Raw genomic sequence first — 27,663 nt, 5'->3', positions numbered from 1 at the left:
ATACAATATTTAACAATGTGTTTGACAGATTCTACTACCTATCCAAGAAGGCAGAGAATTACAAGCAGTTACTCCGTAAGCCACGTCCAAGAAGACACGCGAGGCCTCGACCACCACCTGAGCCAGAACTGATCCATGCTTCCAGTGGGGTTACGACGCGTCTTCAACGATCGCAGGGGACTAGGGTAGCGGATAAGGACACCACCAGTCTGGAAGAAGCAGTTGTGGCCGATATCAATGGCATCCCTATGCCTCCCCAAGCACCTCCCTCTGCGCATCCCTCCAGGTACAGCAGAATTAATTATTATTCTAGACATTTTATCTTTCGGTCAACCCCCCCCCATGTAACGCGCCGTAACGTTTTTCTGTACCCAAGTACAGTACTGTACCTAAGTATAGTAAAACGTTTCGTGACCACCTAGTGACTCTTTATACCTAAAAGTTACCATTATGTGGTGTAAAGTACTGGAAAGTCGAAAATAATCATATAATAAGATATATAATCATAGATTACTAGTGGTTAAGTGTGTAATTCTCATCACTGATTCTCATACTTATTCGTATTGTAAAGTCTCTTTTGATATGCATTCTTAATATGTATTTTCATTTACTGTTACTTGTGAATGGCACAGATAAATAAACAATAGTCGTCCCCCTTTTTATCTCAGTCATACATATGGCCATTTTTAATTATTATTGTGAATAAAACTTTGACTTCTAACTTCATTTTAACTTTTGAATACGCGATAAAAGTTCAAACCTTTCCTTGCTTTACACGGTAGTTCAAAATGTATTCCGTAGAGGTCGTTATATAAATTATCCTTCCATAATCGAAAGTAACCCCTAGATGGCGCCGTTTTAAATTGACTTCTATTTTTGAACCACTATTTCACTAAGCGACATCTAACGCCTTGTGACCATTGCATTTCAATCCTTGCGGAATAGGGACCTTTTACAATCTGGTTTTATCATTGCAACCCGTATATAAGCGCCCTCTCAATAAAAATAATAATATGGACATAAGTCTTTGAAAATATATAAACAGTATTTTTTATAAGCAATACAGTTAATCGGCACGTTAAAAAAGTTATTCAATTTTTCAACAAACCTTTAATAATATTATCATTGCAAAAACATAAAGTTTTTAAATCTTAGGATAATTATTTCTAATTTGATAAACACAAAAGTGTTCATATTTTAATATACTTCAATACTTACGAACTCGCATTCTACATTATATTTTAACTGAATTTCTTGAACTTGGCATTGCAAATACCATTTGTCAGTCGCTTTTACAAATAAATAAATCAGACATTTTGCTATATTTTTTTCTATATCTACGTAAGAAAACTCATCTCTTAAAACAATTAATTGAATCGATTGTAATAATTACAGAGATGGAGAGCTCAAACAAAAAGCGGTCAAAATAAATAACATCAATAAACATACAATTCAATCAGTTGTTCAAACAGCGAGTATTGTACTGCACTCCTGCATCCGCAATACGTACGATTGACGAATTCATTGAATTCCATAAATTCCTTTCCTTGCTTTACGTTTCCGTACAATGTTTAGTATTGCAATAAAATATATAAAAGGTTCCCATTTTTATTATCAGGATATATATGGCGTATTATACAATCAATATGACGGTGGAACACAATTTCCATCCACCGAAGCGTCGGCATTAAGTACAATACTACATATAATAAAATGTGGTTGCCTGGAAGAGATCGCTCGTAAGCGATATGGCCGCCAGTTGCTCTCCTTTTTATTTAATTATGTCAATTGTAGTATATTAATGTATATGCAACGAAGTGTTAATAAATAAAATACATAAGAACAAAATTAACTTGAATTAATTACTTTACATAAATAATAAAACTATAACAAATTCAAACAAGGCATGATAATTGATTTACAATCTTAAAGTCTTAGGTACAAAGTGCGACAAGTGTCATAGTACACATGTCTCTTTAAAGTGACTTTATGTTTATTCAAGTAGGTAAATAAAAAATAAAAAAATTGATTGGCTTGGAAGCGTTGGCTCAAAAAAATCGGTAAAGTGACACAAAAATGTGTCTAGCTTATTCCCTATTCAGTGTTTACAAACAGGCTTTCACACACATATCATTGTTCTGTTATTGATTTCTAAAATATATTTTTTTGTGTCTTTTTAATCTCTGTATATTCTCAATATTTTAAAATTTAAAATGAATTTTCGAAATCTTCGTCAAAATTTGACATCAGCCAAAATCCCGTCATAAGAGAAAATGTAATTTGAATAAAAGGTGAAGAGCGAATGTTAACACACGCCGAGTGGTCGGTGTTTGCCCGCAGCCACTCGCTTCGAGTTCAGGATCCCTCATTTCATTAATCGTTTAAAATTCATATTTTTCTTCCAATCCACTTTGCTGGCCTTTTTTCTTATTCAATTTACCGTCTGCAAGTTTCATTCCGTTTTTAATATCGCTTATTTAATTAAATATGTATCGCTTTGACTATTAATAGGTCGATTGTAACACCTAATAGTTATATGTATTACTAATAAAGTCTATAAAGATGTTTTGTACTGTGTTGAAAGATTTAATAAATTAAAAGTCTATGACATTAATCGTCTTGGTCGTCTGTGATCGACTTTTTCTTTAGTTCCTAATAAGCCTACCGTATGCCACGCGCTTAGCCATTCGATAATATTGATAGCTATACTTGGTTACAGTAGCTCCTTGCTAGTCCATCATCAAGTGATGATGTTCTTGATCGTATTGTTGGGACGGATGTCCCAGGGGAAGGTGGGGTATTATAACCGCGCGATATTCGTGCGTATGTTGACAATCACTCCAGCTATTATTTGTCGAAATGTCCCCGGAGACTGAGCGGGGGCGACCACGGGTTGTGAAACGCATTTGTCGATAGTCGATTATTTCTAACGTTTAACGAACTATAACTTAAATATGTATGTATTTAGATAAACAAAATTTAATTAATTGTAAATTTATTATCATATAACATATGGTGAAGATCATATGTGAGTACAGAAAGATATTTTCATCCGTACATCGACACGTCTTGGTTGGCTCGTCACTAGTGGGCCCGTAGTACGCGGTTTGTTTAGATTTTTACGCAAACACGCGGCAACCCATCTTTCTAATTGCCTTAATTAAAGCGCTCGCCGATAGGGGTGGAGGGGGCCGCTAGCATCAACGAAAAAAACTTACTTTTTGCAATCCTGCTTCGCTATTGATATTTCATATCGGTTTGTTTTATTTTCTTTCATTTTAATATATAAAATGGCTTTTATTTAGAAAATATACTGTATTGATTGGGGTTCTAGGATATTTACACACTAAACAAAACAATCAAAAACATTAAATATTTTGTGAATTACAAAATTATGCGGTTAAAATGTCATACCTAGCCAAAATGATTTTATTAAATGAGAGTAAAGTAATGTAAGTTAGGATTAATTGAATACTGAGTTAACTCGAACAGTTTGCGTTCGCCCGGAGATTATTACCACCCACTGGCCGCTACTCTATTAATTGACGCTGTTTAATTGCGTTCAAATACACCGCATTCTCTGCTAATTCAATTTCATTATTTTTCAATCAACAATGCGTGTTTTCATTTTCATTTTTGTCTGTATTAGGTAAAGCTTTTTTTTTTAGAATAAATTTAAACTATCGAACTTTACATGAAATACTTAAAATACACACAATAAAGAGAAATGTAAATAAATAGTTTTACTCAAAATTATGAAAAATATATTAAAGTTAAGGTGTTCGGTCTCGAGTCTTATTTATTTACAGCTAATATAAATTATACTTAACATATATGTAGTCAAACATTTCCGAAAGGAAAAGATAAATAAAAATGATTAAATTCGTACGGCTGTGCTGTGTGATGGTGTGAAATGAGGGTATTTACGTGAGTGTGTGTAAGGTGTGCTCATTATGCAGGTACTTTAGCGCTCTAGATATTCTTATTAATTTAATTAAGCAATATAAAGGTAAAATATACGAAATTTTTTAATGTGTGCGAATCCATCGGATTTTAGGCACAAGATAAGCGGCAGGCACAGTAAACATAATTAGCTCAATTCGCTCTGTGCAGTCTCGTTTTGCCCGCGGCTCCCCGCGCAATCACCGCACTCAATAAACACGACGGCCGCGCTGCGATTGTTTAAATTACTCTTTTTAATTATAACCCCACCGTATTAACCTTCCGCTAACTTTGTTACGGCTTTAAAATATTATTTTTTCTCTTTACGGATGACATCTAGCTAATTGAATATCCAACACATAGTTACTTTTTAAAAGATGTATTGAATAAATAATTACTATGGATTTTTAAATATTTTATTCAAAACATGTTATACGTAATAAAGTGTATCAACCTGCCAAATAATTTAAAGGTTTTATTAATTTCTGACAATTGAACTATTTCTACTCAGGTCGGAACTTAGTCGAACGCCTCCCTTGCCACCGTCACCTCCGCTGGCATCGTCAGCACCACCTGCCGTCAGCATCGGGATGACGACGCCGTTGCCTTCGCTGGAGCAATCATCCACAACGCCGAGCCTGATGGGGGCTGACGGCGAGGCTGGACAAAGCGAGTCGGTGTGTGTCAGCGCCATCAGCTTGCCCCCAGGCAGTCCCACGGCTCCCGAACCCACGCCGCCACCCGTCGACGCCGTCCTACCAACGGGAGACACCACCTCTGTTATTACGGTGAGTTATACACCATTTATGGTGTCAATTAAAAACATTTTATATATTTCTTTGATTATTGTTATTTTGTGTGTGTTTTGTTAGTAATAAATGTTATGTCTTTGTCTAGATATAGAATTTTACTAAACATGGACTCTTTATATTGTGTTTAGACCACGTCGAGTCAAGTGGCAAGCATAAGCATGACTGGTGGCGCAAACGCAGGTGGCAGCCAACCGCCCACCCCGCAGCCCGCAACACCAACGCCACAACCAACACCGCCAACGTCACAGCCAAATCCGCCCACGCCGCAGCCCGCTGCGACACCGACGCATCCACCGCCCACGCCCGAGCCAGGTAAGGGCGTGTATTGTCTCCACACTCAAAAAATTCAACAGTTGGGAGAGTGCAATTTTTGAACATTTTTAGGTTCCCAATGAATATTTTCAACGTTATAAGTATATAATAGGAAAAAATAACAGTATTTTATGTGTGTATGTTACGTTTAAAATTATTTCACCTGAGTCGTAGTCGTAATGTGACCATTTAATAAAATAATAAAATATCTTTTTAATAATCGTTTCGTTAATCGTTTTAATTTGGATTTTGGTCTAATCAATGAAATGGTTTTAAACTCTTCAGTGAATGGTTCAGTGTACGAGGTTATTTGCGTTAAAGTTACAGTGAGCAAAAACCCGGGGTTGGAAACCCTATAAAGCATAAGTTAATTGTAATATTTATCCAATACCTTTAGTCAGTTATTTTATAACTACCAGAAATGGAATAATATTTCATCAATTTTCAAATATGGTTAATTAGTTTTTTAAACAATATATTGTACTTCAATAGTTAGGATACGAACTTATAAGTTTATATAATAATGATTTGTAATGTATGATTTCGGTTAGGAGTATAGTAAAAAAATAATTCGTAATTTCAGTGTTCTCACTAGTATTTATAATTTACCTTTACAAAAATTCAAATTTTCAAATTCAATCATAATTTTTATTTATATGTAATACCGGTTCTTAGGTTTGAGTAAACGTTGTTCTAAAATCCTGCTCTAAGCGTGTTTATTTGAGTATAGAAATAATCTTTATTTTATCTCTTAGAAATCACGTAAAAAATTCGATGTTGTTGAAAGATTTCCAAACAGAGCGAAAGTAAATGAAACACTCACTCATCTATTGAAATAATGAAAATATAATTAATAAAACAAACAACAACTTACAGTTTTGTAGGAATAACTTCATATTTTGCCAATTAAAACATTTTATTATTTTCAATAACTTTTAATATTGAGATCAATACAGTTAATGTACATTAGATGAATTAATTCCAATTTGGAAAGTTGGATTCTTAGTATTTCACCTCATATAACAACATTATAGATATAACATAATAGTTATGGGCAACTAAAATTAATGTCAAGAAGACTCCACTGCTTTAAAGACGTCATGAAAACCGAAGGAATTTTTATCACTGATCGGACAAGCACTTAAGTTACATAGTTAAATTTTAATATAGAGTTCTATAAGAAAGCGTTCTAAATGTCAACGCCGGGATCGTTCGGTTTTAACTAACAGTTCGAAGAAGAGTTTTAATCACATAGTTAACACACGCTCAGGCCGTGGAAGTGCAGGGCTCGGGCGAGTCCCGGTCTGCTTCCTCCGCGTGACACCTCTTGCGGTGCTTGTGAACGAAGTAGTAGGAAGGGAACTTGCAGCCACAAGTCTTGCACGGATAGTAGTGAAGCACGGAACGCTGTTTCCGGGGCCGGCCCCACTCACGTTCAGGGCTCGCTTCTCGCCAGGCCCCATTTAGCACACGGGTGAAGCGTACGGGTCCATCGCACGAGGCCACGTCAAGCACGGCCGTTTGTCGCTTAGGTGGCTCTGGGGCCTCTACACGCTCCACGTCCAATTCGCTGGACGTGGTGGATGACGGTGATGGGGGCGGCGGAGATGCTGGTGGCGAAGGAGCTTTGGCCCGTCTGGGGACAGGCCGATGCGCCCCGGGCGGGGGTACGGGACGTGCCACACACGGACTGGGCCCGAGCCACGCGCGGTATAGGGACAGCATCGGGAGGCTGGCGGCGGCGGACTGAGCGCAGACTTCCTCTCGCCTCGGTTTTATTCGCGACGGCCGCCAATTAGGGCTGCCCCTCGGTTTCGCGGCGTTTAAGCTTTTAATTACCCACTGTGCACGTGTTTACATTCAGCGACTGCGGGCTTAAATTGCGATTATGCTTATGATTTATTGTAATACGTCAGATTAAGTAAGTCCAAGAACTTTACTTATTAGTATTATACGAGTTCAAGAATTGTGGTTGTGTAGTAAAATAATTAAATCGATGATTTAGCGAATTAAAAAGTATGTAATTATATTAAGTGTTAATATTGTGTCAGTATTACTTTATGAAGTTACGTTAAACAACGGGAGAGCATTATTTAATTGAAATTGACACAAACGTTAAGATGGCTGCGGTTCTTCCAACTCATTAATAAAACATGGAGCTTGACAATTTTTCAAAAGATCTCGAACGCTATGAAATATTCGTGGAGTACAGTAGTCTCGGCAAACACTTAATTCACTTAGAGGTCCCTCGCCGCGGGCGCTCCGCTGCCTTTGGGACCCCATTCAAGCTTTGCCTTTATAACTTAGCATTTGTAACACGATGTACCGTATTATTATGGACGATTAATCATAAACAATAAATACATATAAACGGCGGAAGCATTTGTTTAGTTCACCGAAGCTAGATATCTTCGGCAGACGCACATAGATGATTGCTTTCAACACCGGACATCGCATCATCGCGTCGCTAACCTAATAATTTCTCCCTACATCTTTGTGAATTGGAACAAAATATGTGGATATCACATCAAAAAGCTAACAAAACAAGGTATCTATTATCGCGTAATCAGGTATGTGCGGCTTATACACAACAATCAATCCAATTACAATATGAGCGGCAGCGGGCGGCCGTGTGATCACGTATTCCGTGTGAAGCCGTCATGTCAGGCTTAGTGTCACAGCGCCCTTTGAACCCACCTCTCACGGCTCAATTGATTCACTGTTTTATTGTTACGTGATAATTATATTAAAAGTCGCAAGTTAAATTTAAATATCTCACACTAATAAGCTAGTAAATCCTAATTCCTACTAAGAAACACTAAGTCTAAAATTTCGAGTCAATTCTTCGCTTGCCTTAGACGAGCGCGATTTCGATTTCAAATCTTCTTATCCTAAGACTTATATAAAGCTATCTATAACTCATGCTTCCCCGCAACTATAAATATATTATTGTCAATATGTTTAGTACATATTCCCATAGCAATACCCCGCAGCATTGTTGTAAGACGATCATATATTGATATTATAACCACACATTTATTCAAAGGGACATTATTGTCCCTTTGAATAAATACAGCATTGGAATACTCAAATGAAATACACGTGCGTTTAATCTGCGAAATGTCTCTAGTGTTTGCATACAGAATAAACAGAATCTGAAGGCAGCTCGTTAAATTGTCACGCTTCATAGCACCAGCAAATAAACCACCATACCAATACGATATTCATGGAAATAGAACAATTTTTGATCCCTCGATTTACTTGTCAATGTGCCTTTCCTCAATATTATCTTCGAGTTGTGTGACAGAAAGGAATTAATGATACATTCTGTATTCGAGTCAATGAAAACCCTAATTAAAAATTAAGATCTTTTAAATCTCAAATCTTTTGACTAAATACAAGGACTACGTTGAATTGTATAATAAAGTTTAAGTTTGGAGAGCGCGCTAACAAGTGTTGAATAATGTGAAGTTTAATGAGCGCGGCCAAAGAGCTGGATCCAATTAGGTCTTGTTCAAACATCGGTAATTGAGGGATTAATTGAATTATCCCGGATTAATTACGCCGGGATGCGCAGCTCTTTATTATTCATTAATAATGTTTGATTTTCATCATTAATTATTAAAAGTGCTCATTAAAAATTTGCTGTCATCAAACTCGATGCCTTTGCAGTCTGCAAAAAGAATTCACATTTTAATTGAATACGTTTCGTTAATGATTTAAAACGATTTACCAGTTTTACTTAAAGGTAAGGTAAGAAATTTTAATTGTAATATTTATTTAAGATTATATAACTTTATAAAGTATTCACAATATTCTAAACCTATATATACTTAGCAATAATAATAATGATGAAAAATTAATAAATGGAAAATCAAACGAATTAAAAAAGTTTGGTCCCTATGGGAGTGTACCTTTAATGCTGGCAGTATTTCCTGGCTGTATTGCGATACTTTTTCGTTGAGCGTGGAAAGCACCAGCTCTGGGGTGACCGGTACTATCTACCAGGCGCCAACTTAAATCGTTAATTAGCGCCCGTGCGCTTGAACTCCACGGCGTCTTTTCTCCAAAGGGAACAAAATCAAAGTTGCATAAAGACTCTTATATCGAGCCGTTTATTATTTACCGCCTGCTCTGCGGCCACGGTAGCTTTTGCTTGTCAGAGGAAGGTGAGACTGGGCTAACGTGTCCACACAATTAGCATACCAAGATAAGGATTAAGGTACTTGTTTTCTGTACTTGACTAGATGTCCGTGTCTACACCGACGTTTATCTGGCTATTATAAATAAATGTACTCTTATAGAAAAATATTTTTTTCGATCGACCCAGTATTAGCCTGAGATAAGCGCTTTGATAATATTAGTATCGATTTGTCGTTAACAACTCCCAATATTCTTCATGTAGCTTTGTAATTTCAACGTGAAAATGTTAACACAAGACTCGAGTGCTAAATGTAGGAGAAGAGGGGGAACTGTTGAGAACGTTCAAGATAAACGGAACGTGTTTGCGGAGCGTTTTCCGCAGCTAATTAACTAAACACACCGAGATAGTACTGGATCGACTTGCGAATCGCTCCTCGCTGAATAAACACCGTTTAAAATAAGTCCAAACTAAGCATAATATATAACAGTGTTCTGAAGAAAAATATGTTTAATCTTTAAGAATTAAAAATACTGTTAATGAAATACAGATTATGTACAGCTTGCCAGCCAGTGTACTAATTAATGTGTATTTAAATATATGTAATAATAAGTGCTAGGAGTATCTGTATAGTATATGTGGTGTATTAGCAAACTACACTGGTAACTGAATATATGAGAGGATGAGAACTAACAGCTCTCACCCTGTACACTGTACAGCTTTGGCTCGTACAAAGTATTAATAATAAAAACCTAACCCTTAAACTGTTATAAAATAATATTATAGAATACTGTTTAGTATATAATTATATTTATTGTATTGTACATTAAAGGTATTTGATACTGTATATACGAAGTACATCGGTAAAACCAACAGAACAGTTTAACTATTAAAACTGCTACATCCGCTGTTCTGAGTTGCAGTTAATTGGCTCGAAACGGTTGCACTATTCATCATTTAACTGAAGGTATAAAAGATAGTAGATATTCGGATAAAGATTTCCTCGCTATACATAAATAAAATGTAAACGTATTAACCTCCAAAAGGGCATGAAAAGTACGTAGAACTCATGTGGACAATCGTAGTTACTACGTTTGAAGTGTTATTTCAAAATCTGTATTATTCTCATGGACCACAAAAGTCCAGGTGAAACAAGGAAATCGTAGTTTCAAGCGAATTAGTATGATAAAATAATGAACAGTGGCTCAGTCGGCTTAACTAAGTGAAACAGCGGGCCTGCCGGGGACGTTAATAATACACGCCTGTCTGTCTGATGCGCTCCGTTGCGCTATTACTGAAAATGTACTGGGATTGGTAGTGTTTTGATAGCATCTATCACATCTTTTAATTAATTATCCCTTTAAATTCTTAAAAACATATATATTTAAAGCAGGTTCAGGTATGTTTAAAATAAAATAGCAAAAATTAAATCAATAATTATTATTGTTACAGCAGTAACAGAACGAACCAGCAGTCCTGTTGGGACGGCGGGAAATGCAGGGCCGTGCGCCGTGTGTTCGACGGGCAGTGGTACGCGATCAGTACCGGCGAGCAATGCTGCGCAATATGGATTCGAGGCGGGTACAACGGGCCATCGGGTTTGTGAGGCCTGCCATTGTCGTGTTTTGCGAGCGAGTCGCTCCCGCTGTCCGGTGCGTTCCTGCGCTGGACCACGCGCCCAGCGCTTACGACATCTACCGCCAGCGTGGCACGATCTGCCGCTGAACGACAAGAAACCTATTATGGATGAGTTCAGTAAGTACACCGTCACTTGCTACTGGACTATTTTTTTCGGAATTCTGAAATAACATACATAATTAAGCCATAATCAGATAATGATAATGCTTTTACTTAGTCGATCGATTTTTGGGGATCAACCGCGCGTTTACCTAACTGTAACTAGTTTTTACAAATAAATCTAATGACAAAACTTATTGTTTCCAGAAATCCCAAGTACACTAAGCAAATGCTGCCTAACGTGCTTCAAGCGAATAACGCGGCGGCTAGAGGCGGCGGGAGTTACCTCTGGTGAACCGTCCGAAGAAGAGGCGTCTCGGTTTCGGGCCTTGCTGCGCGACTGCGGCACGGCCTGGGACCGGATGGCGGCCGCGAGCGGTCGCAGCGCCGCTAGCCTCAAGGCCTTCTACTTCACCTACCGCCGCCGTCTACGACTCGACGCCGGTTCACCTCGAGCGCGAAGCGGCTCTGACGATAGCGGCAGCTCGGGGGACACAGACACGGCCAGTGCGGGGTCCCCTCGGCCTCCGCCGTTGCCCGGTCCGCGGACCGACGCCGCCGCCCCGCGACGCCCCAAACGAGACGAGTATGACTCCTCCGCCACCGAGACGGCCGACGAAGAGAACGACGCGCCCAGCGCTAAGGTCCGCCCCACATCATGCATACCTATATCCCAAGAAAATACTAAACTCGATACTAATTTAGCGTTTCCTAATCAGACTGCTGCCAGCGGGGTGAGTGCGGTGAGCATCGCGACCGCAGTAAGCGGGGTCAACGCAGTTAGCGGCGTCAGCGTGGCTACCTCCAGCCCTTGTGTTAGTGCACAACTAACCGTACGTGATGTTGTGCTCAACATGATTGAGGTCAGCCTCATGAAAAACAGCAGGCCGCCGCAACATCCCCTCCCTCCTAAGGTATACAAATATTATATTTACGTTTAAGGCTACAAGTTAAAATAAAAATAATTTAAAAAACACCTTATATAGTTAAAAAAATATCTTTAAAATTATTTTATTTTTCAGCAACAGCAGCAGACGCAACAAAACCACGAGCTGGCGACTCTGACGGTGGTGAGCGGCGGTCAGCACTCTAGCGCGGTGTCCCCCCGGGGAGCCACGCCGCTACCCGCCGAAGGAGCGCCCGACCTCGTTCTGCTGCAGGTGGACAGGCCAGCTCCTTCCCAACCGGACTCCCTTCTAGACCTCACCGTCAAAAGGCCGCGACTAGACCGACATCCGCCGCCCTCGGTGAGTGTACTCTGGAACGCGAGGAATGTTGATCTAAGATTATAATTATGACAACAAAAATAACTGCTTGCGTCTTTCTAAATGAGCAAACTTTCTTTCAGCCTTACCGAACCGCAGAGTATGCGGCGGGATACCGGGCAGCGGAGCGACAATCGCCGACGCAGTATGCGGCGAACAAACCCAAGCCGGCGGCGTCCCCGCGGCCCGCCCTCAAACTTCCTAACCCCAAGGGGTCTATAACGCTAGGCACGCCAGTGGAGAGCCGCTTCGAGGCGCAACGTACTCCACCCGACCCCAAGACGGGTTCCATCACGGCCGGCACGCCGCTCGCCCCTCTACACCATCTCCCAGACAAACGCTACTTTGACCGCCGTCGCAGCCCGGGAGGCGGCTACTACGCCCGCCCGCAGTCGCCGCAGTCCTTTACAACGGTATATTTATTTATTAACACACATACATTCAGAAAAAAATTACTATACTAGAAAACACACACATGTTCCTCTGTTTGCATAACATATACAGAGGAACATTACAAAAACAGAAAAAACGTATGAACACGCGTTAGAAGTTATACTTCTTTGGCGTAACAAGATAAAAATCTTTTTAAATTTTTTATCTTTCGCCTTATTCAACGTTTGTAGAAAAAACCACACCAACAATAGAAAAAAGCTAGGAAAGTTTATTTAAATATCACAAAAGAATTATTTCTTCATAATTACAGAAATTGACATTTTTTATTTTAAAATGTTGACTATGCTAATTCAGGGTGTCGGTTTTTTGTGACGGTGTGCGAGCGCATCGTAAAAATTTACTCTGATAATTTTTCCCTAACGCGCCAAAAGAAGTATAACTTCAAAAATAGTTATAATATTCATAATAATTCTTAATACATTTTAATAAAGTAAAATATTAATAACTTAAATTAGTTAATATACAAATGACTTTCCCAACAGCCTCCTAACGCAGCCACCTCCCGTGGACCGTATGGGCTGGAGCGACGGCAGATAATGCTGACGGACTTCATCACCTCGCAGCAAATGCACCCAGCGGCTAGACGAGATCGTGACCAGCAGCAGCAGCACCAACAGCCTCAGCCGGCCCAGCAGCAACATCAGCAACATCAGCAACATCAACAGCACCAGCACCAGCCGATGCAGCAGCACCAGATACACCAGATCAGACGGGATCGCGACACGGTGTCCGTGATCCAGAGGCATTCGCACACCTACTCGCATCCCGTACCGCCACCCGGTCAGTGTACTGTAGTAATTTTTATCTTATATATCTTATATTATTATATATAAAATTCTCGTGTCACAATGTTAGTTACCATACTCCTCCGAAACGACTTGACCGATTTTTATCCAATTTTATATGCATATTCAGTAGGTCTGAGAATCGGCTACTATCTATTTTTCATACCCCTAAGCCTAAGTTTTCATACCGATAAGGGTTGTCCACCACTAACATTTTATTTATATTTTTTGGACGAAATTTTAAGTTTTATGTGCCATTAAAAAATACATACAACCCTAAATTTTCACCCCTCTACGATCAACCCCTATTTTTATTAAAGTAAAAAAATGTTTCCTAGAAAAATATACATGGCAAAACGACGTTTGCCGGGTCAGCTAGTGTATTTATAAATCTTTTTTTTTATTGTTCATTTACCGTTAAAATGTTCTTAGACTTTCTTACTTGTATTACAGTTTTTAGACATATTTTGTGAACGTATGTCATTGGTTTATTCAGGTCATGAGGCATTCACATCGCTGGTAAATGCGGCATCGGCAGCAGCGGCTCTGCCTGTGCCTCGGACACGAGAGCCTGATCCCGACAGCCACCACCATCACCATCCCCAACACCAGCAGCATCAACAACATCAGCAGCACTCACATCATGATATCAGGTAGCTTACTTTATCACCCACTCGATAAAAGTCTTATTTGTAAATATAATCGATTTACTTTCCAACACACAAATATAGACTATTTACAATATTCTTAACCTTACTTAGGTTTAACAACAGGTTAATAACAATAAATTTTACTTTTTATTAATTCTTTTTGATCATTTTTCTTCTGTCTCGTAATTAGTTACTACTTATATATTATATTAATTGTGACCCAATTAACCTTTGGATTAGCTTTTACATTTTTGTTTACACATATTATTATTTTTATTTTTTCTTTAGATTTTATTTTATTTTAGTAATAGGTAGTTACATGTTATTTTGAGTTTTTTTTTGTTAATTATCTATGCACGTCTTATACTTTACCTTGGAAGGCCTGGAAGAAATCGCTTGTTAGCGATAAGGCCGTTCGTTGCCTAATCACTTATGTAACCTGCTTTTTTACTTGTATGTTTTTGTATAAGGTAACGAAGTGTAAATAAATAATAATAAAAAATTAATAAATAAATTTTACAGAAGCAGTAGAGAGTTTCCGTTGAGTGGAAAGTACGCAAGTGGAGCCCCTGGGGGCCCCGCGACGGGCTACGACGAGCGCAGGCCGTACGACCGCGCCCCACCTGCCAGAGACAGGTAGGGTTTTATTATTTTGATGATAATTGTTTTAAATTTTAGAAAATTAAATTTTGAAGCATTTTCATAAAACAGCAGAAATTTTAATTTATTAAAATTTTTGAAATTTTTTAATAAGTGTAATATATATTACTTAAATGTTTTTGTACGGTTCCTGGGTCAATATACTTTAAATAATAGAGGATTTTTGTTTTACTCTATATTAACCACTCGCGTACAACAATAGAATATGAGCGAAATAATGAAATGTCAATTGCTATGTAACGAATGAATGCAATGCAATAGTCTACGTCTTGCTATACTCTCCGGGCGTAACTGCGACGATTTAGGAAAAGCATTAGTGAGCAAAATGTATAGCCATGGCTCGTACAGTTTTAATTATGAGAAGATATTAATTTCTGATGGTTTTACTGCTGAATGTGTTACAATAGCCACTTTAAATATATGTTTGTTCCCGTGTTAGTCGTGAACGGCTGGTGTCATTAGGCGGGAGACGCTACGTTGTCGACGATCGCCATCTACACGAGCATCATCACCAGGTAATTGTGGACCTTTTTTACCTCCTTTTTAAAGTCTTATCTCAATTATTATTATCTATTAACTTTTTATATACATTTAAAAACAATGGAATTATGAATTCGGATCAGGTTATGCATTCGTATTCAAAGTTGAAACAAGTTATTTAAAACTATAAACCATCAAAGCAGAGCATTGTTGGCCTAGTGGTTTCAGCGTGCCACTCATCTCTGAGGTCATAGGTTCTATCTATCTATGTGCGCATTTAACACTAGCTCGTACGGTGAAGGAAAACATCGTGAGGAAACCGGCTTGCTTTTGACCCAAAAAGTCGACGGCGTGTGTCAGGCACTGGAGGCTGATCACCTACCTAATGCTTATTAGATTTACAAATGATCATGAAACAGATAGAGAAATCTGGAGCCCAGACCTAAAAAAGTGGTAGCGCCACTAATCATTATATTATATATATATATATATATATATATAGGGTTATATGTATGAGTTTCTTTGCTTGCCTATGTCGATGTAACATACCTAAAGACGCCCTTTTATCAGCAGGTTGTATCGAGCCAGGAAGACAAGCGGTTCAACAACAACGCAGCCTACAGTATCGCTGGAAAACCGCGACCGCACGCACTCGAAAGGAAGGATGCGTGAGTGACATATTTATTTAGTAGATAAACCACTCCTTATATGGAAATTGTATTCGTTTTTACAACAAACTCCCAAGCGAAATTAGAGAATTATCGCTAAATAAATTCAAAGCCCTCGTTAAACGTAAATTAATCAATAAAGCTTTTTGTAAATTTGACGAAAATTTAAATGATTTTAATCCTTGGGATTGATTTGCTCCAGTTCAAACAATTTGTATGACAATACTTGGCGATTAAAAAAAGTGGCGGAAAGTTTCTTGCCAGTTCTTCTTGCCCGCTCTACGCCCTTGACTTGCGAACTGGTTGTAAATGTAAATTTACAATTAATATAACTTCTTTTTGACGATTCATAAGTGTACTTGTTTACCTATATGAATAAATGATTTTGACTTTGACTTCAGCAATGATGTTCTCCAAAGGCCACGGTGGCTTATATTGAGACTCACCATGTACGTTAGTTACATAGTTGTCCATATAGTTTCATAACTCTCATGCTCATACTATGTAGGAACAAATGTCCGATACGACCGCAATATCCTTTGATATTAAAATAACATATCGGACTATGTTGTGAATTTAAAAAAAATCTAAATTGCCTTATATTTAAACAAGGTAATAAATCTTTGAGTGACCGGTGAGTAGATAGGATTTTTTTCCGCAACAACAATACAAAATTAGTTTTTTCGGCACCATCGAGAAATCGAACCTGAGACCTTGTCATCTGCAGACATGCAACCAATTAGGCAGTAAATACGTCCTAAATTGTTAGGTTACGTTTCGTTTCGTGGTTCCAGCCGCGGTCCTGCAGTGAGTTGCCCGTCCACGGTGAGCAGTTCGAGCGGGCCCCCGGCGCTCCCAGCCCCTGCCCCGGGGGCCCAGGCCGCGGGGGACAGAGCGCGAGGCACGGACGGCACCCTGACAGCGGCTTCTCTCATCAACGCCATCATCACCCATCAGATTAGCCAGACTACGGATCAGAGGTTCCCGGTGAGTTACAACCTGCTAATGATTCTAAATGAGCTAAATTCAAAAGTGAATTAAAAAACACTTGTTAAATACGTTGTAGTACATTTATGTAAATTAATTGTATTAATATAACCTTATTTAATATATTTTTTTAAAGACAAAACACACCAATTCCTATGCTAAGCTGGTGAAGCTTGTGTTATGGGTACTAGGCAAAATATACATACATATTATAGATAGATGGACATAAATACATATTTAAAAACACCCAAGACCTAAGCACAACACCAAATGCTCATCACATCGATGTTCGTCTCAGCCGGGGATCGAACCCGGGACCCATGGATTCGCAGTCAGGGGTACTAACCACTAGACCAATGAGCCGTCAAATTATAAGCTATGTTTATATAAAGCGATTTACCTGCAGTCAAACTGCGTAAGCAGTTTTGCGGGGCATAGTATAAATTAAAGTGTAACTTTTTTTGAATAAATATATAACATACATACATCAGACATATGTTGAACTCGACTATTTTCAAATATTTATGAAAATCGAAGTTAAACATAAACCATACTGACGCCTAACAATGTCTCATACCTTATTGTCGTTGGTTCCAGACTTTAATTCGTGAAAATGATTCTGGACCTCAGGGAGAACGTGTCCCTGGCCCCGGGGAGCGGGTTGTCGTGGGTCAAGAGCGGGGCCCCGAACGGCGCGATGAACCGCCAGTCAGCGCTGCCCATACTACGAGCATTAAACTGGGAGATCTGGCCTCTAATATAATTGTCCGCGACTTCAGCAGTCCAAACCCCACCACCCTGATGCATCATAAGTGAGTTTCTATATATTGTAGCCATTATTTAAAAATACTTAATATATATGTAAACTTAAAGTACAGAAAACACCAAAATACTCCTAAAGGGCCGTTCATGTATTACTTAAAAGGGGGGAGGAGCTAGCTATATTTTCTAAAATATATAAATATAATATAGCCAGACCCAATTACAGGCTGATGCAGCTTGCGCTTATAAAATAAAAATAGCATTTATTCGAGTACACTATAACTACAGTAAGTCCATGTCTTTTAAGTTTTACACTTGTACTCGACCTCCGATGGAGTGAAGGCCTCCTCCAGATTCTTCCACTTATCCCTATCTGATGCGACAGTTTTCCAGTTTTTTCCCGCTATCCCTTTTATATCATCTTCACAAGTTTTCGGTGGGCATCCTCTCTTTCTTCTTCCCACTGGGCCCTTCCAAGTAAGGGTCTTTTTGACCCATCTGCCATCACAAATGCGGCCAATGTGACCGGCCCATTTCCATTTTAGCCTTTTTGTATAGGTTACAACATCTTTTATTTTTGTACGACTTCGTATGACCTTGTTTTTTATTGTCTTTAAGCTTCAATTGAAGAATGGAGCGCTCCATAGCCCTTTGGCATACTCCAATCTTTTTTATTAACGCCTTGTTAAAAAAGCAGCTTGCGCTTAATAAGCAACATTGAATCTTTTCTCCCACCCCGGCACCAAGCTAATCTCCAAATTTAAGAAATTATTAAAAACGAAGAAGAACACTAAAAAATTGTTAAAAACCACTGTAATTGTTTCCAAATAACCACAAATCAATTCAATATTTGGGATATTAGATACGATTTAAATTTCAATAGTGTTAATGTATTAATCATTTGTTTATTTAATTATTTCGTACTCCTATAGCTAACTTAAATTATATATAACAATAAATGTATTTCCAAAGATGGATTACATAATATATGTATATTATATATAGGTATTATACCTATAGTTTTACTTATATTTTTGTAACTAAGAAATATATATTTGTTTAGCAACAGGTTAGTTTCCAACGTGGAACCCTATCAGGGCGGCGGTGGAGCGAGCGTTTCGAGCGGAAGCGGGAGCGGAGCAGGTCCGGCCACCAGTGGACATTCTTACTTCGAACCCGTGTCACCGACGGATAATCAACCCACCAGGTAACTTCAGAATACGTTGATATATAATAATAATAAAAGCCCTTTATTCACTGAACTTCAAACTTATTTGCTATTCTTATTTAACATCTTAAATCTAATTTACATAGCAAAAATAATAATTTATTAGCAACCACTTTGGTCAGGTTGTCTGTCGACTGTCTGACGATTCTCTTTTAAAAGACTCTCTATCTCTTTTTTATGCAATTCATGTATTTTCTTATGCTTTTGTATTGCATTTGTAATTCAAAAACCGTTAGTTTAGCTTTTAGTTTTTATGGATAATTTTTCAGTGTTACTTGTAATTTTATTTTGTTGTTTTGGTTATCCTTGCAAGTAACTAAACTAAAAAATAAAAGTATTAAAGTAAACCTTAATAATTTTTTTTTAGTTTTTTCTTACTAGGGTTGTCCGAAGAATGTAATAACGTTTAAATAAATAAAATAGTTGTTATTAATATGAATTTTTGTTCAGCCGCAGTGATAACCGTTACACGAGTAGCGCGAGCAGCGTGAGCGGAGTGAGTGGCGTGAGTGGGGTGAGCGGGGTAAGCGGCGTGCGTTGCGGCGTTTTAACGGCGTATGACTATGTGACGGCGCGTATCGTGGACGTCATGAGAAACGACTCCGAGGCCAAGCTGCCCTTCACTGCCGAAACCAAGTTACCCTTCAACACGCCTTACACCTACCCTTACTCCGCGCTCAACGTCGCCACGCCCGCTGACCGTAAGTCTATGAAAACCTTCATTGCCGTACACATATATTATAAATTTGCTAAGATTTAGTTTCTATGAATAAATTACATTCGCCCGCCCCTAATGTATCTCATTCCTCTGCAGCGAGCGGGGGTCCAGGCGTGGTGTCGAGTGCGCCCCCTCCCGCGGGCCCCGCCCCTCCGGAGCCCGCGCCCCTTATGTCGGCGCAGTACGAGCCCCTCTCCGACGAGGACTGACGACCGCCGCGCGCCGCCGCCGCCGCCCGCGCCGCCTCCTAGCGACGTCTGCGGAGCTCCCTCCGCTACTTTACTGATTACGGGAAGCGCTCCGTTTTCGAGGAGCGTCTTCGACGTGTCCCGAATAGAATCGAGACGGCCCTCGCGACTCGTGGGGGCAAAGGAGAGAGCAGCGATTCAGTCAAAGAGACGGGCGTCGCTCGCGCGAGCGTGATCCGTTTCTCCAGCGACTGAGGGCGCCCGAGTAGGTTTCTTGCACGGGAGCGGCCCCGACGTACCGTGATAGAGACAATTTGTAAATTATTAAATTTAATTACTTCGTAAGCTCTTTGTTATTTTATATTTCGTTAAGTATATCGACCCGACTGTAAATATGTAGCCTGTGGCCCATTTGAAGGCGATATTTATTAATGAGGCGTGGACGAGCGAAGCGTGCAAGAAATCTATTGCAATCGGTTTATGATTATGTATCTCAACGAATTTCTACTATAAGACTATAGGTGAAGTGATATAATGTTCCGTAGAGTAGCGCTTGGGGGGATAGGGCGAGACGAGTGGGACACTTCTGGGCCGCTTTCCTACTCAAGACTTTAGAACATAACGAGTAACGAAAGCGAGCGATCACGAGGAATCTGCGCTTAGTGATAAAATGCAACGCGAATGCGCTTATGAGCATTGTGATAGGAATTTATATTTTATTTTTCACGTATTCACCGCTAAGCTGTATATTGATAGATTGTATATTGGTATGTTATACGGCCGCAGTCGGCGCGTAGTCTCGCTCTAGGCAGCGGCAACCGTTGGAAACATGTCTTCCATCCCGAGCACATTCGCAACTGTCGTCCATAATAGTAGGCCGAGTAGTGTGACGTCGGCAGATTCCTCTCGGCCTCCGTCGCCGGCTGCGCGTGCGCCGCGGCTCTATCTTAGTAAACGCGTAGCTTTTTATTTCTCGTTACCTGTAAATAGCGCATTTTTTTGTATTAAAGACGCCGCGGCGCGAGCCTCACTCGTATATAGTGTATATTGTGGTATATAACGGTTAACGAATATCGAGTAAATTATATACATATTGTAAAAGTGTATGGTTATTATGTAAACATACTGTGCATTTGTAATTATACAGGTTAGATATAAGTACGATAGAGATTTTTTCAGTTGTAGTTAGGTTGGCCGAGGCCGTCGGTGTGCGAGTGTGCGTGCGAGCGCGTGTGTGTGTGCGTCCGTCCCCGCGACACGCGATGTCGTAAATTGTGCCTACCCTCATATTATTTCACTGACTCTTGTTATTTATAACATGCAACAACACATCACTGCCATTAAATATTTTTTGTTACATATTGTTTAATTTCCTAAATCGCATTGCGTATTTAAATTATAACTCGACTGATCTGCTGCGAGGTGCGCGGGGAGCGGGTCGCGGCTAAACATTGTGATTTCTTATAAACTTGTAATGTAAGTAGACGAAGGAAAAGAATCCATGTATGTCCCATCTATGGAAACTACATAAAAGGACAAAACAATAAATAACATTCAGGTATTATGTGTTTTATTTAGACTCGGGCCCTTTGTATTTGTAGAGGCGCAAAACATTCTTTAGACGACCATATGCCTAATAAGTATAGGTAATCTTTTTCCGAAGAACTTTAAACAACGGAATGTTCCGTACCTGGGCCACCTACCTCCTTGAATCAATTGTAACGGGTAAAACCCAGGGTATACGGCGTATTAGTAGATAAAAAAATCATGGCTTGACAATGCTATGGAGTGTGGACGGGTATTGCGACTGCGGAAGACTTGCTGCATCTGGTACAGGACAAGACACGCTTCTAGAGACTGACGGCTAACTTCCGGTTATAGGGAGGGACTAGGGAACTTCCGGTTAGAGGGAGGGAAGATTTTTAGTCCCACTTTTTAGTAGAAAGGGTTGCAATTATTCATTTGCAAACTGTGCCAATCAAATAAAAAAAAAAACAGTTATGTTGCATAATATAATAAGTGCTGCTTTCCTCGCTCTACGAATAAGTATCGCAATACAGCCAGGAAATGATGCTAGCATTAAAGGTACACTGCCACAGGGACCAAACTTTTTAAATATATTAATTTTCTATTTATAAATTTTTAATTATTATTTTTATTATAATAAGTTAGGTATGAAGAGAAAATTTAAATTTAAAGGAAAATTTATTCTTTACTTAACACAAAAAGTAATGTGTAAAGGGATCGTAGAAAAACGTGGCCAACGTGGTTAGCCTACAACAAAATTGGGTCAGTATTTTTATGAAAAGCCTTGTTGGGTTTACATTTATTCGTAGAACAAACAGAATCGGCAGGTGTGTAAATTATTTATTATGTAATATTATGTATGTTTTACAAGTAACAATATTATTTTTATACACATAAATATTATAAAGAAAAAAGATTTAATGGTTGATTTGTTTGTACGACAATAGGCAAAACTACTAAATCGATTTGAAAAATACTTCCGTGATTAGAAACTTATATCTCATGAACATTGGCTGTTGAATATTTTCATAAAAGAAAAAATACCAATAAAAGCCCTATATTGCGCTACGCAATCCCTATATACGCTGTGGAAACAAGTATGTATGGACAATAGAGCAAAGTGATGTTAGGTACAGCGGCTCACAGGTTTATAGATGAAATAAATATCTACAAAAATGTCCGTGATAGCATGTGTCTCATTATTACATATTTGAGAAAATAAATGTCCAGTCGTGCGAAGCCGGGACTGAACGCTAGTATATTAATTATACAGCTGTTTTAATTCTACATTATCAAAATTATTCATGTAAAATTAATATAAGGTTTTGTTAATTGTAATATATATTTACGTGGGCGAACTCTTACATATTGTTACGAGCTGGGAATCGGATAGAAAACGCCGTAAATCTTTTTAATTTAATAAGAGTTTATTTGAAAATTTATAATTTCACATTACAATAATATTTTTTAAATACACTAACAAATACACAATCACTTGTCACAATATTTGCACTTAACTCATCGCTGTTTTTCACTCGGAATCGCACTCAAAACTGAATTAACTGGTCGCTTTTTGGTCCGCTTATATATGTAATACATATTCCCTGCGAATTATCGTGAACGACGTGGTAGGTACTCAGTAGTTGGCGTTCTATCCTTAACGAAACAATAAAACAATTCTACAAGGTTCTGATCCCTCTGTTTCGCGTATCATTGTCTAAAACCCAGAAAGTTATCTCTAAGTTCCTTCATCAAAAGGGTACCTATTTCATTTGACTACACGTGCTCTGAAACAGCCTTAAAAACATTTCAGCCTCTTGAAAAAAAGGATAACTTTATGTAAATTCCATTTTTCTTGTATGTGGTAGAGCCTCTTTGGGTCGGTCGTAAATCACATTTCAGCTTACTAAAAACGTCTCTAACTTTTATGAACACCGAGAAACATTTTATTCAACCTGTCTTCGTAACAATACAGTACAAACTATACTAAAAATTATATTAATAAATAAAATAAGTACCGTATTTATTTATCATCGCTACGATGTTATTTTCAAACATACAACCATGGTAACAAATACCGTTCTAACTTTAGTCTGAATTTTATAATAACCAAGATTCGTATATTCGTCTACAATGCTTGTGCGACATTCTCGCTACAGTTTGTATTTGACGATTAATTTCAATGAAGCCTACTACACGGCTGAATAGCCTTCATTATAAAATAAAATAAAATATGTTTATTATGGAACATAAGATACATGTATCACTTATTCCACGTCATTAAATTTGAATTTGTAGGCATCCCTACATCCATTCAAAATCATGAATATTAAACGGTTTTCAACTTATAGAGTGTATTTTGTTAATATGTTTATGAAAATCTGTTATAATAATATGATTATATGTTAAAATTCAAATGTCTTGTTAAATATATTTAAATTTTGGTATGCCAACCAGAACAACACTGTGAAGTGGTCTAACGCTTTCTCTACATCGTATCGGTCGGAGAGTGGTGTAAGACAGGGTGGCCTGTCATCACTTAAATGATTTAATCTGTACATTAACGACCTGATCGTAGAACTTAGCAGCATGTGTGTAGGTTGTAATATTTCTCTAAATAGTTTTGGCATCGAGAGAGTGAAGGAACTTAAATATCTCGGGTATATGCTATCTGAAAACCTAAAAGATAATATCGATGTTGAACGGGAACGCAGGGCAGTGGCGGCCAGAGGTAATAATATGTTGGCACTTGGCTCGTAGATTTTCTCGTTGTAGTAAACAAGTGAAAATCACCCTTTTCAAGGCGTGTTGTTAAAACTTTTACACGAGTAGTCTATGGATCAACTATACTGTCGGGTCGCTAACTGCCATGCGTGTTCAATACAATAATGCGTTTAGGATGCTCTTGGGACTGCCTCGTTTCTGCGGTGCTTCGGAGATGTTCGCCCAAGCCCGTACAAATGATTTCTGGGCTATTATTAGAATTTAAAAAAAGATCTCTGTTGATCCGGGTACGAGGCTGTCGGAACAACATCTTAAAGACTGTGGCAGATGACCTGTCTTCGCCTATCATGAGGCATTTGGTGTCGGTTCAGATCGACGAGTGTATGCATAGACTTTTTCATGAGTTTTATGTTTTTAATAATAATATACTAACACTAGTCTGTAAGTTTATACTAACATGATAGATTATTTTATCTGAACAAAAAAATAGATAATAATAAGGACTTTCTCTCTCTCTCTCTGTGTTACGCATTGCACTCAAGGATAACGAAATGGTAACAGTAAAAAAATTCAATGTTGCCCAAAATATTGAATATCCTCTAATATGAGGCGAACCTTTTCAAGAGCGTCTTTGAGTCTTAAGTATCTGATACTTGTAAAATGCTTCGATAGAATATTTTTCTTTGTGCTGAAAAGTTCTTTTGTTGGAGGTCTTTCGGGGTTTTTTACAATAGCAATATAAATTGTACCTATGAATTCCCTTTAAGTACTCCTATAAGTATAAAATATTAATTGCGAGTTGTTGCTCCTAGTAACTCCTTCATTAGTTCAACAACGATATCATCGTGGAATACAAAATGAAATACACAGGAATCAGTTAAACACACACACAGATATACACCCACACCCTACACGCATTTTCTCTCATAATATTGTTAAGTCGGTAAACCTTCTAATTGGCGTAATTATTTAACAATTACGGAAACCACTAAGCCTGTCGGAGTGTTCTGGTACTATATTCGTCCCTGATACAAGAAGTAAGCTTCTTTTTCTTATCTCCTTTCGAAGGTTGGCAATGATCATGGCTACTTTAATTTCGAATGCCACGCTACAGAACAATGACTTGGTGCTTTGATCAAACAATTGCCGAAGATTCTTTAACCAAGACGTATGTCTGCGGTCAGATCTACTTCCACCAGCCACATTGCCTTGAATGATTAGTTGAAGGAGATCATAAATTAGGACTTTTCTCTAAAATTGTGTCCTTTGACTCCAATCATTTAATTATAAATCACGAAACACGAAAGGTACATGTGGTGTGATTGATCATTAGTTAAGTTATAATTTTAATTAACATTTTACGTTTATCTTAGGTTACTGGTTATTTAAGAGTGTTAAGTCACTCTGTCTGTTACAGATACTACAATACGTATAACATATGTATATGTAAGTCGCGCCATACAGTTAAATATTGTGCAATGTTAATAATATCTTTCATCAAACATTTAACTCTACAAGTAGAGGAATTATTATAATTATGTTCTGATGTACTAAATTATTAGTTCTTGAAATAAGATACGAAATTTTGTGATAGTCTCAAGCAAAAACGTAGTTTACAAATTATAATATGAATAAAAGAGTGGTAGTATATTTTTCCCATCCCTGGGTGACCCTTGTCTTCGTCGTATTAAATAACTACGATATGTGTTAGAAATGTTATGTGACAGTTTCTTCCGTGTATTATATTTGCGACGCAGAAACTTTCATAAAAGTAATACTAAATGTGATAGGACGTTCATGTCTAGATCGTAAAAATTAACCATTTATTGGTTTGTTGTTTTTAGAAATACAACTAATTTGATGTTCATTTGAAGTCAATATAATAATATATAGTAATAGAAGTAAGAACTTGTCTTGAGAAAAAATTTCATAACGCAGCCCGGTCATATGACTCTTATTTTGAATGACAATTTTTTAAAGGTTATTCAAATAACAATTTACATTTCTACATTAAAGTATTCGAAGTTATAATTAAGATTGAATACATTGATATCGAACACAAATACACCGATGTTATTTGTTTTGGTTAGTTAAATTTGTTAAAGTAAACAAGAAATCCATTTAATATATCGTTAGCAATACAATATGGACTTATCCAAAACTAAACCGGCTCAAAAGGTTGCCTTTGTATGTTTAAATAAATAAACGATATTACACAAACGTCTAATCTCGATCTGTCAACTACATTGTCAGAAACCATTTTTCATAGAAAATCCAGTGAAAAGCAAGAAAATGAAGCATATTCAAAAGTCATACAACGTATCCTTGTCGTGATATCACAGTAAATATCGTAAATAACATTATATAAAGGTAGACGAAGTTTATTGCATTTCTCGAGTTACGACACGCCTTTAACGTGATATGAACTATTGACAATATCGAGAGCGATATCTTATTAAAAGCTTATATCGCGCCTTCGAGACAACTTGTTGAGCAACAGTTTCTAAATTACGTCTTCACCCTTCCTTTTAGAGTTAATTGTAAGTTTGTAATATTAAAAATTACAAACCATTCGAGTTATTTAAAGTCAGCTTAAAGTGTGAGGCTGACTCCACAAACGTCAAACACCTAACGTAATTTAATTTGAACGCACTTCTGTTGTGCATGAATCAACACCACTCGCGTTGATAATTAAGTATTTGTTAAAATTCTAACTTAATACAACTACAACGCACAACCTCAGATGAGCCTTTTATGTACTAGGATAAAAAAAATCCTTTTTGCTGCGTCTTCGTACTGTAGTGTAGTTGAGAATCGTACTCTTAATGGTTATTAAATAAGTACACTATAAAACTTGTGTTAAAACAAATATAACAAGGAGACGAAGACTAGCTCTCTTGTACATAAATCCAGTCCAGTCCGTACATTAAATGCATCGTTTTAATTACAGTACTCTTTCATTTCTTTTTCCATCTCAGCGTAAATACTTTTTGATAGAAAGAGATGAATGAGTACTTTACTTAAAAAAGTGCAATCAGGCTGATTTAATAAGGGGGTAGGACCATTTTCGTCATGTTTCACCTTCATTATTACTTCAAATCTTGGTTCCACTATCCTACAGTAGGTAATTGATTATGCAGTCCATTTCTCATACAGACGGTTGCTAAAGCAAATTTGCAGAGAGATAATGCCACGTTTATGTCTCTTCCACTCGATTGGCCTATGCGTCCGAGGATTCACTCCTTCTTTGTATCCTTAGTGAATTCAATAAAATTATTCAATTTTATTCATAAAAGTATTCAACATTTCATCAGTTTTCTTATGACGTTGTCACGTTAAACTATCGCCCGTTAACCGACTTTACAGAAAATCATTTTTCTATCAATCTTTATTTTGTATAAGTTTGTAAAGCCGAATTTACATTACGAAATTAGTTTTATGACATAAATTTCATCAACAATTTCACGTGTAAATTTACAGTTTCATAATGCATGCATCGGTTTCGCGACACTGGATAAATTTCGTGCCATGCGCATATTTTTTGTAAAACTAATGTCACGCAACTACTTTCACGATGAAAACGCGACACGAAACTAGTGTCGCGAAAGCATTTGCACAGGGCAG

The 27,663-nt window shown here is 38.0% G+C and overlaps 1 protein-coding gene across 4 annotated transcripts in view; it reads left to right on the top strand.

The window, feature by feature from the left end:
• LOC125056406 overlaps nucleotides 1-21,349 on the top strand; it is a 68,277-nt gene extending 46,928 nt beyond the window's left edge. For 2 of the 4 annotated variants that reach the window (XM_047659487.1, XM_047659468.1), the window contains 18 exons: nucleotides 29-286; nucleotides 4,454-4,730; nucleotides 4,883-5,066; nucleotides 10,660-10,962; nucleotides 11,152-11,588; nucleotides 11,664-11,858; nucleotides 11,967-12,191; nucleotides 12,293-12,622; nucleotides 13,145-13,442; nucleotides 13,944-14,100; nucleotides 14,620-14,733; nucleotides 15,197-15,272; nucleotides 15,808-15,905; nucleotides 16,700-16,892; nucleotides 17,490-17,704; nucleotides 18,718-18,861; nucleotides 19,333-19,583; nucleotides 19,697-21,349. In XM_047659487.1, coding sequence (XP_047515443.1) covers nucleotides 29-286; nucleotides 4,454-4,730; nucleotides 4,883-5,066; nucleotides 10,660-10,962; nucleotides 11,152-11,588; nucleotides 11,664-11,858; nucleotides 11,967-12,191; nucleotides 12,293-12,622; nucleotides 13,145-13,442; nucleotides 13,944-14,100; nucleotides 14,620-14,733; nucleotides 15,197-15,272; nucleotides 15,808-15,905; nucleotides 16,700-16,892; nucleotides 17,490-17,704; nucleotides 18,718-18,861; nucleotides 19,333-19,583; nucleotides 19,697-19,809 — 3,868 coding nt within the window. In that variant the 3' untranslated portion in view covers nucleotides 19,810-21,349. The remainder of the gene's footprint in view (nucleotides 1-28; nucleotides 287-4,453; nucleotides 4,731-4,882; nucleotides 5,067-10,659; nucleotides 10,963-11,151; nucleotides 11,589-11,663; nucleotides 11,859-11,966; nucleotides 12,192-12,292; nucleotides 12,623-13,144; nucleotides 13,443-13,943; nucleotides 14,101-14,619; nucleotides 14,734-15,196; nucleotides 15,273-15,807; nucleotides 15,906-16,699; nucleotides 16,893-17,489; nucleotides 17,705-18,717; nucleotides 18,862-19,332; nucleotides 19,584-19,696) is intronic. The other 2 variants (XM_047659478.1, XM_047659497.1) reach the window with 2 other exon arrangements.
• Nucleotides 21,350-27,663: the final 6,314 nt, after the last annotated feature.

This window comes from Pieris napi, chromosome 2 (assembly GCF_905475465.1).
Source record: "Pieris napi chromosome 2, ilPieNapi1.2, whole genome shotgun sequence".
Lineage (NCBI taxonomy): Eukaryota > Metazoa > Arthropoda > Insecta > Lepidoptera > Pieridae > Pieris > Pieris napi.
The sequence above is the reverse complement of the archived record's forward strand: the minus strand, read 5'-3'. Positions and strand labels throughout refer to the sequence as shown.